General features: G+C 41.6%; 1 protein-coding gene across 1 annotated transcript in view; it reads right to left on the bottom strand.

The window, feature by feature from the left end:
* Positions 1-14,615, bottom strand: part of FRAS1 (Fraser extracellular matrix complex subunit 1) — an 830,295-nt gene that overhangs the window by 442,266 nt on the left and 373,414 nt on the right. The window contains exon 16 of the mRNA XM_073597432.1: positions 9,082-9,222. Coding sequence (XP_073453533.1) covers positions 9,082-9,222 — 141 coding nt within the window. The remainder of the gene's footprint in view (positions 1-9,081; positions 9,223-14,615) is intronic.

Genomic DNA, 14,615 nt, shown 5'->3' with positions numbered 1-14,615 from the left:
GTGTTTCGGGCAATATTATCTGCTCAAATTCAGCAAAATGCTTCAAAACTCATTGGACGGCGCTTCACAGTGCAGATGGACAATGACCCGAAGCATACTGCGAAAGCAACCAAAGAGTTTTTTAAGGGAAAGAAGTGGAATGTTATGCAATGGCCAAGTCATTTACCTGACCTGAATCTGATTGAGCATGCATTTCACTCGCTGAAGACAAAACTGAAGGGAAAATGCCCCAAGAACAAGCAGGAACTGAAGACAGTTGCAGTAGAGGCCTGGCAGAGCATCACTAGGGATGAAACCCAACGTCCGGTGATGTCTATGTTTTCCAGACTTCAGGCTGTAATTGACTGCAAAGGATTTGCAACCAAGCATTAAAAAGTGAAAGTTTGATGGATGATTGTTAATCTGTCCCATTACATTTGGTCCCTTAAAAAGTGGGAGGCACATATACAAACTGTTGTAATTCCTACACCGTTCACCTGATTTGGATGTAAATACCCTCAAATGAAAGCTGAAAGTCTGCAGTTAAAGCACATCTTGTTCGTTTCATTTCAAATCCATTGTGGTGGTGTATAGAGCCAAAAAGATTAGAATTGTGTCGATGTCCCAATATTTATGGACCTGACTATATTCAAAGTATGTATTTTTAACTTAATTTCAAAATTAGTTTTTTTTTTTTTTTTGCTATGACTTCCTGAGCGTGGCTACATTTGTTCTCCATGGGTCCACTGTATGAATGAATGTGGCCACCCACACACTCTTGAGATGGACTAGAGACAATGGACTATGAAACTATGGGACTTGTAGTGTGCATAGAGCATATGACTAGAACTAAAGTGCACTGCTTGTTCCAAAAAAAGGGAGTTGAGATGGAAAAGAAGAGGTTTGGGGGCTTATGTTACAGGAGACAGAAAAACACGGTAAGAAGTGATTTCATGCAAAGCAGACTACATGGCCATTAATTAGTGGATGTGCATGGTTTTCTTTTGGAGAATAAGTATATAATTTAGTCTAATTTTGAATAGATGTATTCAACTATTTTATTGCATTTTATGTTTCAAGCCTTCGGCACACAGCTCAGTTTCTCTCAGGCAGAGACAGCATTCATTCTTACTGTTAATCAATGGCCTAGCACTCCCCAGCATTTAAGTAGTGTCTTGCTGGATATGCTAAATTAGCTGCAGCATGGAGCATACAATGTGTGTCAACCCCACCTCACACATTCTTGTAATAGCCAACAAATACCCTCAGTTAAACGTACAGGAGCATTTTATAATAATTTATGAAAAATATTATCATAAAGCATAATCCAGATGCTTAGATTTTTTTTTTTTATTTCCTCTGCTCTCCTTATAACTTATAAAACATATAAGCTTCTTCTTCATAGCCACACTTCTCCTTGAGATGCAGGAGAAGCTAATGTATCTGTTCATAAAAAAATCTTTAAACACTTTTCTCTCTGTAAATGTTTGTTGAACACCTAGAAATGCTGAAGGTATCTCATAAGTTAACAGAATTTAGGAACAAAAATGCCGGTGAATACAAACCTTTCACCTTCACAGAATATAGCATTGAATGAAACAGACACTTTAAACTGCAGTCCCCTAAAAATGCTAATAAGCCAATCCTAAGAAGTGTTCATAAAGAAGGCATGATCAAATATCAATAGCCACAGGAAAAAGATCATATGAATGAACTCTCATTAACTGTTTCTTTTTATCTTTCCATAAGCAGATGATATTGAGAGAGCCCACAGAGGTGTGAGGTATATATATAAAAAAAAACAATCTCATTTGTGCAATGTGCAGCCATGTGCACTGTTACGTGTCAAACTAAACAGACCTGCTATTATACCAGAAAATGTGACTTAATGGGCAAAAAAAGGCCATCATGTTCATGTCTTTTCCACATGAACTGAAAATTGCACTTTCATATTCTCAAACAGCTGAGCTTATCTTAAATAAGGTTACTGTAGAAACTTAAGTTTTATAATGCTGGAAAACTATCTGTTTCTCAGAAATTCCTTTCATGTAACACTCACATTATGTTAGCTGTTCCTTGTCACTTACATCGTAACAGATGACATTAAATTAGTGGTAATAGCTGGTGTTTATAGCTTGTCGTTCACAATCTTATCTCCACGAATTTGATTTCTTCTCCTACTCTTCAAAAAAAAGATGAATTTAATAAAAAGCGACTACGACTGAAATGACTGCTACTCAAGAATCCTCAATTTAGCAGGATAAATATTACCGTCTCACATTCTTCATACCGAGGCCTAATGCTACCATCAGCATGCAGTCAGAGTACAGTGTAGCGCACTGCCTCTAATATCCCTAGCCTCATTTACACTGAATGTTAATATATTGTTCCCTATAACCCATGCTTCTAATTAGACATCGAAAACAAGAAAGTGCTTAGGGAAAGATGTTAGAGAGTGAGCGTATAAATGAGCCTATTTAGACTACAGAATGATTGTCACAGAGGTGCAATATATTGCTTCCATTATAAAGTCAGGTGCAAGCTTGGCTGAGAATATGTCCATGCATCTTTGAAGGGCTGTGGATCCAGGATACTATTTTTCTTTCTAGCATAATCATGCCTCAAGTAATACAAGACAGCTAGTACTTTAATTCACATGAAGATTGAATGGTGAAGCAGTTTGTTTGGAAGGAGAAATAAATGTCCCTTTTTCTTGCTGAGTTGGTCCCTTTACTGTCATAAAGCAGACTGCAGTTTTACAATAAGTTATAAATACTGTCTGGTCATATGAATATCAATACATAAAAATTGATTAACATCTGTAAAATGCATTAAATACAACTGTCTCCCCTATTAAATGTTCGGTACATTTATTTGCTTATTTTTGCATTTTCCTTGATATTGGTTTGTTTACCAAATAGAAAGTGTGGAAAAATCATATCAGCAAGCTCAAATTCTTTGCCCTGCACACATGGGCTTATTTAAAAACACCATAATTAGGGACTTCCATCCCAGTTTATCTTCATTTTGGGTAGACACTAGAGACTTTGAGTATATGTATAGCCAAAACGTATTTTAACTTTTAGGGAAAGGTTAACATCACTACCAGGTTATTTTTTGCTGTCTGTATACCATCAGGGAAATTTCCCTGAACTTCTTGTCCCAGAGACGTAAAAAGAAATTTGAGGAAATCTCTCAAAGCCCTGGTTCACATTGATGCTACTTTGAAATCGCGTCCACTTCACCTGAAGTAGCGCGATATCAAAGTAGCAAGGTCAGCACGATTTCAGGTGCTACTTGATAGACATCTATGTGGCTTCATGCACAGATGTCTATTGAAGTCGCACCTGAAATTGGCAAAAGTAGTGCAGGAACTACTTTTGCAAATCGGTGCAGCTCCGCAAAATCGGTGTCGCACCGATTGGAACAGTGTCATTGCCTCCAATAGGCTGTGACTTGTCATGCGATTTGATCTCTCAAATCGCACGACAAATCGTTCCAATGTGAACCTAGGCAAAGGGAGGGAAATTCCCCACTTACACAGTTGTGCTCGTCGGATGATTCTCCTTATGAAGAAAGGCTAAATTTTGCAAAAAAACATCTGAAGTCTCCCAAAAGCATGTGGGAAAATGTGTTATGGACTGATGAAACCAAGGTTGAACTTTTTGGTCATAATTCCAAAAGATATGGTTGGCGCAAAAACACTGCACATCAACAAAAGAACATCATACCCACAATGAAGCATAGTGGTGGCAGTATCATGCTTTGGGGCTGTTTCTCTTCAACTGGAACAGGGGCATTGGTCAAAGGTAGAGGGAATTATGAACAGTTCCAAATACCAGTCAATATTGGCACAAAACCATCAGGCTTCTGCTAGAAAGCTGAAAATGAAGAGGAACTTCATCTTTCAGCATGACAACGACCCAAAGCATACATCCAAATCAACAAAGGAATGGCTTCACTAGAAGAAGATTAAAGTTTTGGAATGGCCCAGCCAGAGCCCAGACCTGAATCAGATTGAAATCTGTGGGGTGATATGAAGAGGGCTGTGCACAGGAGATAACCTTGCAATCTGACAGATTTGGAATGTTTTTGCAAAGAGTGGGCAAATATTGCCAAGTCAAGATGTGCCATGCTCATAGACCCATACCCAAAAAGACTGAGTGCTATAATAAAATCAAAAGGTGCTTCAACAAAGTATTAGTTTAACCTCCCTGGCGGTATGATTATTTCGGATTTTTGCATCTCAAAGCGGTACAATTATTTTGCATAGAAATTTGGCGTTTTATATTGTAGGCCTGTAATCTTAGCAATAACACACTTAAATCTGTCCACCAAGAGTCTAGTAGATATCCCGGGTATGATGAAGTTTGAAACACAAAATCATAAACTATAATATAGTACATAAATATAAAAAAATTAAAGAAAATAATAATATAATAATAATAAAATAAATTTCCCCACGATTCACTATCGCTCAATTCAAAGTGTTCTAATTTACTATCGCTGTTTTCTAGCTGGTCTAAAGCCACTTTTGACGTAAAGGGACACTTTTTGGTTGCTATGGACAATCTCAAGTTTCCAGGCAGAAAGAACAGTATATATAATATAAAACTGCATGCAGGGCATTGGACAAAGCATTGGGGACAAAAGGGATGTGAAATGATTTCATACAATACTGTAATCTGTAAGATTACAGTACTGCATGTGTTATGATTTTTACAGTTTTAATTTGCCGCCAGGCTCCGCCCCCATGCTTAACGACACTCGCAGGGAACGGAGCCCAGCACAGAGAGGCTTCGGGAGGAGGACACAGCTCGCAGACACAGCAGGGGACATCGCAGTATCCTGGGGACAAGGTAAGTATACCGCACCAGGATCCTGCAATGCAATCCCGAGTGTGGCTCAGGGTTACCGCTAATGGTGCTGAAATTTAACCCCGAGCCACACTCGGGAAAACCGTCAGGGAGGCTACGGGTGTGCACACTTATGTACCATATTTTATTTTTTATTTTTACTTCCCCCCTAAAATATTTCAGTTTGTTTTTTAATTGATTTGTACAGTTTATAGGTCACATTAACCACTTCAGCCCCGGAAGGATTTACCCCCTTCATGACCAGAGCACTTTTTGCGATTCGGCACTGCGTTGCTTTAACTAAAAATGGCGACGTTGTGCGACGTGGCTCCGAAGAAAAATTGACGTCCTTTTTTTCCCACAAATAGAGCTTTCTTTTGGTGGTATTTGATCATCTCTGTGATTTTTATTTTTTGCGCCATAAACAAAATAAGACAATTTTGAAAAAACGCATTATTTTTTACATTTTGCTATAATAATTATCCCCAAAAAATATATAAAAAACTTTTTTTTCCTCAGTTTAGGCCGATCCGTATTCTTCTACATATTTTTGGTAAAAAAAATCGCAATAAGCGTTTATTGATTTGTTTGCGCAAAAGTTATAGCATTTACAAAATAGGGGATAGTTTTATGGTATTTTTATTAATAATTTTTTTTTTTACTAGTAATGCCGGCGATCAGTGATTTTTATTGTGACTGCGACGTTATGGCGGACATGTCGGACATTTTTGACACATTTTTGGGGCCATTGTCATTTATACAGCAATCAGTGCTATAAAAATGCATTGATTCCTGTATAAATGACACTGGCAGTGAAGGGGTTAACCACTAGGGGGCGGGGAGGGGTTAAGTGTGTCCTAGGGGAGTGATTTCTAACTGTCAGGGGGATGGGCTGGTGTGTGACGTCACTGATCTCTGCTCCGATGACAGGGAGCAGAGATCGAGTGACACTTGTCACTAGCCAGAACGGGGAGATGCTGTTTACAACGGCATCTCCCCGTTCGTCCTCTCCGTGAGGCGATCGCGGGTATGCCCGCGGACTTGATCAAATCCGCGGGACACGCGACCCGACTCACGTAGATTGCGGCAGGCACGCGCGCGCACACACGGCGGCAAATTCAAAGTAACGTACGGGTATGTTACTTTGCGCAGCCGTGCCATTCTGCCGACGTAAATGTACAGGAGCAGGTTGGGAACCGGTTAAAGGTGGAAAAAGTTCTGAATTGATTTATCTTTGTCTCATTTTTTTACATCACAGAAACCTGACATTTTAACAGGGGTGTGTAGATTTTTTATATCCACTGTAAATAAGATTCTTGGTTTCCCTTTCCCCTAATCTCCTCCCCCTTTCCTTAACCCTTCCCCAACCCACCCCCCTTCCTTTTTTTTCTTTCTCTCTTCTTTTCTTCTTCTACCTCTATCTTTCACTATTCTTATCATGTCCATTGCTCATTTCTTATGCCGCGGACACATGAACGGACTTCTCGTCGGACTGAACTCCGAAGGACTTTTCGACGGAGTTCCAATGGAGTTCCGATGAAACGGACTTGCCTACACACGATCCCACCAAAGTCCGATCGTTTCGACCGTGAAGTTCAATAGCCAGTAGCCAATAGCTGCCCCTCCGTAGTTTTCGGTCCGTCGGACTAGCAATAGGGATCGGGTTCATCAGAAAGATTTGAAACATGTTCTATTTCTAAGGTCCGTCAGATTTTTCGACAGAAAAGGTCAGATGAAGCCCACACACGATCGGAATGTCCGCCGGATTAGTTCCGTTGGACCTTTTCTGATGGAAAGTCCGGTCGTGTGTAAGCGGCATAAGTTGCTGCTCTTATGCATGATGATAACTTGAACCTTATAGACCCTGAGTGGAGTATCAGGCTTATTGTAGAGGGACCATACATTTCGACTGCCTTGGAGACTACCTCCCTATCTGTATGTAATGGCCTCACTACCAGGTCCTACGTCAACACATTTACCACATTTACCATGACCGATTAATAAAAGTTCTTGATACCAAGGTTATGTTTTTATATACTACAATATGGGAGTTTTAGCAGCAAGGTTAGTGAATTCACTAACCTTGCTGCCAACCCCCCCCCCAGGGGAACTCTCCCATATTGTACTCTGTTTGAGGTGTGCAGCACCAATATCTCTCATACCATTGGTCTTCCCTATACTATGTTTTCATATACTTACATTGTTTATAGTATTCTGCTACTACCGCCTATGGTGAATGTTTGTTACTTATTCATACTGTCCTGTATTGACAACATGTATTCTACACTATTACTTTGCATTGATTATGTTTCTGTTGGTACCTTTTTACTATGCAAAAATGCCAATAAAAATAGATTAAATATAAATAAGAATTTTGCTGGTAGGCACAGAGTGAAGTTCTCCTTAACTTAGCCAACAAGATAGAACCAGCAGATGGTTCAATATGGTATTTAACCTAGAAAACAAAATGTATTATATTTCAGCTCATCAATCTTTAAATGTGGTGGCTGTATTCGTTTTTCATTTTTAGGCTTTTTTCCTTTATTTTCACTTGGTGATCCAGTAAGTAACACGCTTTCTGTCTTAGGGTGTCTCCACTCTAGATGGAGGAGCAGAGACACCTTTGGACAGCAGCATTACTGCTAAGCAGAGGGAGAAGGTTGTGTTCGATGCACTAGCAAATTTAGATGGCCTTGACAATTGAAGTTGAACGCCAGCTAACATTTTTTGGGCAGTTACAGAAACAGTTATTTTTCCTATTGGGATAAAGGTTTTACATGAATGAATATTAGCTAACCACTGTAAGCACTTTTGTCAGTGTTCCACTGTTTGCATCAACCCTCTAACTTCCATTTTGCTGGACAACTTGGTCTGTTAAAGGAAAATAAAACAATAACAGACTTACATACCAGACCAACAGGTGAAAATAAAGGAAAAAATGATTAAAAAAGGAAAACTGCTGAAGTCACCACATCTAAAAAGTGGTAAACTGCAATACAGAACATTTTTGTTTTGGGGTTTCACCACTTGCCGACCAGCCACTGCAGTTTTACTACGGCAGAACGGCACAGCTGGGCGAAACGACATTATGTAACGTCGCTTCGCCCTGTGGCCACTAGCGCTGCTTGCCCCCGGAGCTGATGCAAGTGTCCGGCGATCACGATCACCTGTGGGCTCCAGCGATGGCTGGTGACACACCGAGAACCGGGATCTGTGTGAACAGCGATCTGTCATCTCCCCTAGACAGTCCCCCCCCTTCAGTTAGAACACAGAGAGGGAACACAATTAACCCCTTGATCGCCCCCTAATGGTTAACCCCTTCCCTGCCAGTGACATTTTTACAGTAATCAGTACATTTTTATAGCACTGATCGCTGTATAAATGGCAGTGGTCCCAAAAATGTGTCAAAAGTGTCTGATGTGTCTGCCATAATGTCGCAGTCCCTATAAAAATCGCAGATCGCTCCCATTACTAGTAAAAAAAAAAAATAATAATAAAAATGCCATAAAACTATCCCCTATTTTGTAGGCACTATAACTTTTGCGCAAACCAATCAATATATGCTTACTGAGATTTTTTTTACCAAAAATATGTAGAAGAATACATATCAGCCTAAACTGAGGAAAAACCGTGCAATTTCAGTTAAAGCGACGCAGTGCTGAATCGCAAAAAGTGCTCTGGTCAGGAAGGGGGTAAAATCTTCCAGCGCTGAAGCGGTTAATAACACCTTAATCTACCAGTGGGCCCAATAAAAGTTTAAAAAGTTTAAGAATCTACTTAAGGGTCCTTTCACACTGGGGCGGTTTGCAGGCGCTATTGCGCTAATAATAGCGCCTGCAAACCGACCCGAAAGTGCCGCTGCTTTCATTCCAGTGTGAAAGCCCCAAGGGCTTTCACACTGGAGCGATGCGCTGGCAGTACGGTAAAAAAAATCCTGCTAGCAGCATCTTCGGAGCGGTGAAGGAGCGGAGTGTATACCACTCATTCACCGCTCCTGCCCATTGAAATCAAGAGCCACTTTGCGGTGGCTTTTAACCATTTCTTGGCCGCTAGCCGACGGTAAAGCGCCGCTTACAATAGCGACGCTTTACCGCCGACGCCCGCCCCAGTGTGAAAGGGCTCTAAATGTTGTATTTTTGTTTTTAACAAACACCAAATGTATATTGAAAACTTCATGTGGTAATATTTAATTTGTGCATTTGTCACTTGTCTTGACTAAGATCGCCAGTGAGACAATATATCTTACCTGTACACATTGCATCGGAGTTAGCATAATAGCCACCCGGACATTGTGGGACACATTTGCCATGGTGAAATATTCTGCCTTTGGCACAGGTTACACATCTGCTGCTATCCAAAGAGCATGTGTGGCATGAAGGATCACAGGCTTAAACAGACAAAGAGAATACATTAAATAACAAACAGCATAAAACACCATCACAAACATGATCAGACTTATAAAGTAGAACTGTACTTTGATGTGTTCCAAATGTGAAAATTTTGCCTGGGTTGCAATCTGCACTTGGCATTAGGCAATGTGACAGATGGCCACTAAGAATACAGAAAACCGGCCAGGCCACTATAAAATCTGGTCATAACTGTTCAGTCCATTCATTTACAATGTTTTTTACCAGACGAAACACCTTTCCATGTGCAGAGAAATGTCACAATTCCATCTTGTTTAATCTAAACAATGTTCTGCTAATTAAACCTCATAATGAAGGAGGAGGGTTGTTCCATATAAAATGTAATTGCTGGAGTGCAACTAAGATGACTTATCCTGGGAGGTAATACAATCTGATTTAAAACTATGATGGTTTAAATTACTGCATAAGGTATATTATGGACTACAAGACAGGCGTTATATATTCAGCCACACATTTTACTCATAAAATTTAAAAAAGATTAATACTAACACTTGAGTAAGAGCTGAAATCCAATGTATAGTTTAATGTATTGCATATTCCAACATAGTTGGTGATGCATTCCAGAGGCTACATTCAGGTATGTATATATATACAGTATACTTACCTGAGGTCTATATATCTAAACCTATAGCCAAATGGAAATATTTACTTTTCCTATCAAAGTCAAGCTTGGAACTCCCCCTCTCAGGTTCTGAGCTTTTCTATTAGTCAGTGATGATGTGTAATATGACAATCTGCGCTACCCCCGAAGGTGCAAAAATGAAAAGACAATATCTAAAAATATGCAATAGATATTTAAAAATATATATATATATACAATGGTGCTGCAATCTAGAAGAAAACTGGAATATTCAATTTTGTAAATATAGATAAAGTAAGTAATAGATGCGCAACCAAAGAAGGGAAGAAGGGCTGATGTGTGCAGACACAAAAAACAAAACAAAAAAAGGTGAAATATGTGCACCTTAATGATTAAAGCAAATGAAATAAAATATATAAATATATTATAAAAATATAATGAATGTCAGGATGAATCTCAAATAAATTTTATCCGCATACATATGAATAAACCTGTGCTGACACAAAAAAAAGAAAAGAAAAAAAGGGGAAAAACCTCAGTGCTAGCAAAAACACAAAAATAAGTCCATGGTGCATTCAATAAAGTTCATATGGAAATGAATTATTCCAGTGAAGAGCCCCAATATGTCCTTTTCTGCAAATGGTCCCACAGAATGGTCAAGGAATGAAAAAAGGGGAGGCCAGGTGGCCGCTTACCAGAACTGTAGGACCCCTATTACAGAGGTCTAATAGGCACAGACAGGAGGGAACAGTCAGTCAAGGGCAGCAACTTCAAACGTCCGTCCGGATCCTCTCACCCACCGGTATATCAGACTCAAATATGTTCCATAGGACCCGCATTTAGCAAGTGGAAATAGGGGCTTCCAAGGGATAACTCAAAGGAACAAAAAGGAGGGCTTCATGGTGCAGTACATTTTTCAAAAGAGTTGTCTTTTATTGTGACACTGTACACAAACATAGAAAAAAGCAGGCACTTTAAAGCGAAAGAAAGCCAGCCGCGGCTCACGCCACCCGACTGATGCGCGGTGACGTCTAATCCTCTAGCTCCACCCGTAGCTACGTTTCACCGTATTAGGCATCGACAGGGAAAGGAGGCCTCCTTTCCCTGTCGATGCCTAATACGGTGAAACGCAGCATTTGTGTGCAGTGTCACAATAAAAGACAACTCTTTTTAAAAATTACTGCACCATGAAGCCCTCCTTTTTGTTCCTTTGAGTTATCCCTTGGAAGCCCCTATTTCCACTTGCTGAATGCGGGTCCTATGGAACATATTTGAGTCTGATACAGTATACCAATGGATGAGAGGATCCGGACAGAATGAAAAGGAGGCACAATATGGGCTCACTTGTGTGAGAGTGTGGCCATCCCACCCCTGGTTTAGTTAGTTAGTGAAGTTAAATAGGATGTAGGGCATAGGGGAAGGATACTGCCCCTTTAAGGCTAAGGGAAGCAGATTGCTGGCAGGATCCAATAGGAACTCTGGGAAGGTTCTGGAATGTTAAGGAGGCTATATAAGGGGGTTACGCAAGGGAATTACCCCTCTTCTGGTAAACCAGCTCAGAAGACAGGAGCCCTTACCAGAATGGAGTCCCTTGTCAGGCAGCTCTTGGAAAAAGCAGGCAGTGAAGGCGGAGAGGTTTGGCTTCGCCGCTGCCTGGAGTTTATGGACAGTAGTGAGGAACAGCTGGGCAGTAGTGGAGCGGGTGTTGTAGCTATGGAAGAAGCAAGGGAACAGCTTAGGAGTTCGGGGCTGAGAGGAGCAGCGCTTGCCCAACATGAAAGAGCCGGGAGAAGCACGCCGCCGGATACGGGAGCAGCTGAGGAGATTTGGGAGCCGAGCGGAGCCGAAGAACATGTCGGCGGTGTCGTAAGCCGCAGCCGCCGAGCTGGGAAGAAGAGGCGGACTCTTTCCCCGTCGCCGGCAGTAAGAGGAGGATGGAGGGACCACAAGAGCCAGCAGGCCAGCGCAGCAACAAGGGGGCGGATGCCCGCCCGGTGCCCTCCAGGTCAGCATGAGGCAGCATCGTTTCAGCATGACACTCCCCAGATAGAGGTGTCTCACGGTGCGCAGGTTGGGCAGGAACTACAAGTCCCAGACCCCATGGTGCTGCTGGAGGAGAGTCAGCAAGCGGTAGTTCAGCCTGCAGCAGCGGGTGAGTTTTCACAACTAAACGTTTTATCTAGTTTGGTGGGGTCTCTGTCATCTTTAATACAGTCTCTTTCTAGTATGCCTGTCCCTGCTGTTTCTTCTAATGTACCTGCACTACCTCCTGCTACTTGTATTACTGTTCCTGTTCCATCTGTTGTTTTGAATACACAAGGGATTCAAAGCACTTCCCTCATTCCTGAGTCATTAACCCCAGCTGCGCCTGTCAGGGCGCCTGTACCTGAAACTTGTATGAAAGATGCTATGCCTTGTGAAGTCTCCCCACTAGGTTTCCATTTGAATTTAACGGTTAAGGAAAAAATATGGAAAGGGGAATTTATAGATATACTGTTACTTTTACCCTTACATAAAGAATTTATGGTTAGGAATGGCAGAAAGGGAGATGAGGAGGATAGGCGTAGACCTATACCAAGGTCCTTTAATAATTGGCTTCAGGCTTTCTACATATATGCTGGAGTATTGGCAGAAAAACACCCTGGGCTGTGTGGGGGCCTTTTTCAACATGTGGACCACATTCTTGAGGCATATAAGAATTTTGGTGGGCTGGGGTGGTTCTATTATGACAAATCTTTTAGACAAAAATTGTCCATTCACCCTACGCTAAGCTGGAGAATGAAAGATGTAGGACTTTGGCTTAATCTGATAATGCCACGGAAGCAATTAGCAGTAAAGCCGCCCACAGTTAACACTTCACATGCAACGTTTAGGAAAGGCTGCTGTTTTGCCTTTAATGACGGTCAATTCCGTTGGAATGCATCATGCAAATACAGGCACGAATGCGCTGTCTGTGCGGGAGCGCATCCGGCGGCAAAATGTTTTAAGAAACAAGGGACGTTGGGAGCCAGCCAAGTGCAAAAAGATATTTTTTACAAGAGCCTGCACGCCTGTGAGGCTGGAAAGAATGCGCCCTTGGCTGGGCAATTACCCAGACAGGGAGAAGGTGTGTTTTCTACTTGAAGGTTTTGCAAATGGTTTCCCATTACCTTCCTTCTCAGGAGAGGGGTGTAAGGTGGTGGGTAATTTAAAATCTGTGGAGTTATTTCCTCAAGTTGTTAGAGATAAGTTGTTAAAGGAGTTGGCGGAAGGTAGGATTGAGGGACCATTTGCGTATCCGCCTTTCAAGAATTTTCGGATCTCCCCTTTGGGTGTGGTCCCAAAACGGGAGCTGAATGAGTTCTGTATCATCCATCATTTGTCCTTCCCAAAGGGTAGTTCGTTAAATGATGAGATAGACGGGGAGTTGTGCTCGGTTTCCTATGCAACTTTTGAAGATGCACTAAGTAAGATCCGATCATGTGGTGAGGGGGCATTGTTAGCCAAAGCCGATGTAAAGTCGGCTTTTCGGTTACTGTCTATTTCCCCAGCAGCTTTTAATTCGCTAGGTTTTTATTTTGATGGATTTTTCTTTTGTGACAAATGTCTCCCTATGGGATGTTCTTTGTCCTGTTCATGTTTTGAGGCGTTTGACACCTTTTTACAGTCGGTGCCTTGTTTCCAAACTGGTTCAGATAGTGTGATCCACTATCTGGATGATTTTTTGTTTATAGGTCCCCCTGATTATTCGCTCTGCCTTGACTTGTTGAATAACTTTATGGCCATGTCTCAGTATTTTGGTGTCCCACTGGCGTGTTTGCCTGCTACGTCTTTAGAATTTTTAGGGATTCAAATAGACACTTGTGCCATGGAGTTTCGTCTGCCAGACGCAAAGCTAACTGAGTTGAAGTTGTTGCTGTCTATGGTATTAGGAAAAAAGAAAATTCGGGTGAAAGAGATGCAGGCTCTTTTAGGTTCCCTGGCTTTTGCATGTCGGATTATGCCGGTTGGCAGAATTTTTTCTCGGCGGCTATATTTGTCTATCGCTGGTAAAAAATCGCCTTTTGCCCATATCAGAATCACCAGTTCTCTTAAGGAGGACCTTTTGGTTTGGGACAAGTTTCTTGTCTGTTATAATGGGAGGTCCCTTCTCCAGTCTGAATTTATTTGTGCGCCAGATTTTTATTTTTTCATCGATGAGGCGGGTTCAAAAGGCTTTGGCGCGGTCTGGCAGTCACATTGGTGCTGTGCACCATGGCCAGAATCATGGGTACAGAATCAGGCCACAAAAAATGTAGTTTTGTTGGAGCTATTCCCTATCTTGGTGGCTTTAGTTATCTGGGGGCCCCAGTTTGCGAACAGAAGAATTCTGGTGCAAACGGATAACAAAGGTGTGTTGTACGCTGTAAATTGCCTGTTGTCTAGCTCGTTATGGGTTATCAAGGTGTTAAGACAGATTGTTTTGTTATGTCTGCAATTTAATATTTGGCTTAAGGCTAAATATACACCTGGGATTTTGAATAATATTGCCGACTCGTTATCCCGGTTTCAGATGGACCGTTTTCGGCGTTTGTTACCAGAGGCGGACGAGGTTGGCATTCCATGCCCGGAACATCTGTGGGAAGTAATCTGATGGTGGGGGATGCAATTAAGGGTTCAGTCGCCCCAAAAACGTGGTATAGTTACATGGCAGCCTGGAGAAGTTGGGTGTCATTTGCTGAGAGTGAAGGTTATAGTTGTAATATCTCTTCTGAGGCCACGATTTTGGCTTTCTTATCGTCTTTAATGCAGCAG

Source organism: Aquarana catesbeiana, linkage group LG01, assembly GCF_042186555.1.
Source record: "Aquarana catesbeiana isolate 2022-GZ linkage group LG01, ASM4218655v1, whole genome shotgun sequence".
Lineage (NCBI taxonomy): Eukaryota > Metazoa > Chordata > Amphibia > Anura > Ranidae > Aquarana > Aquarana catesbeiana.
This window is presented reverse-complemented; position numbering and strand designations above follow the sequence as displayed.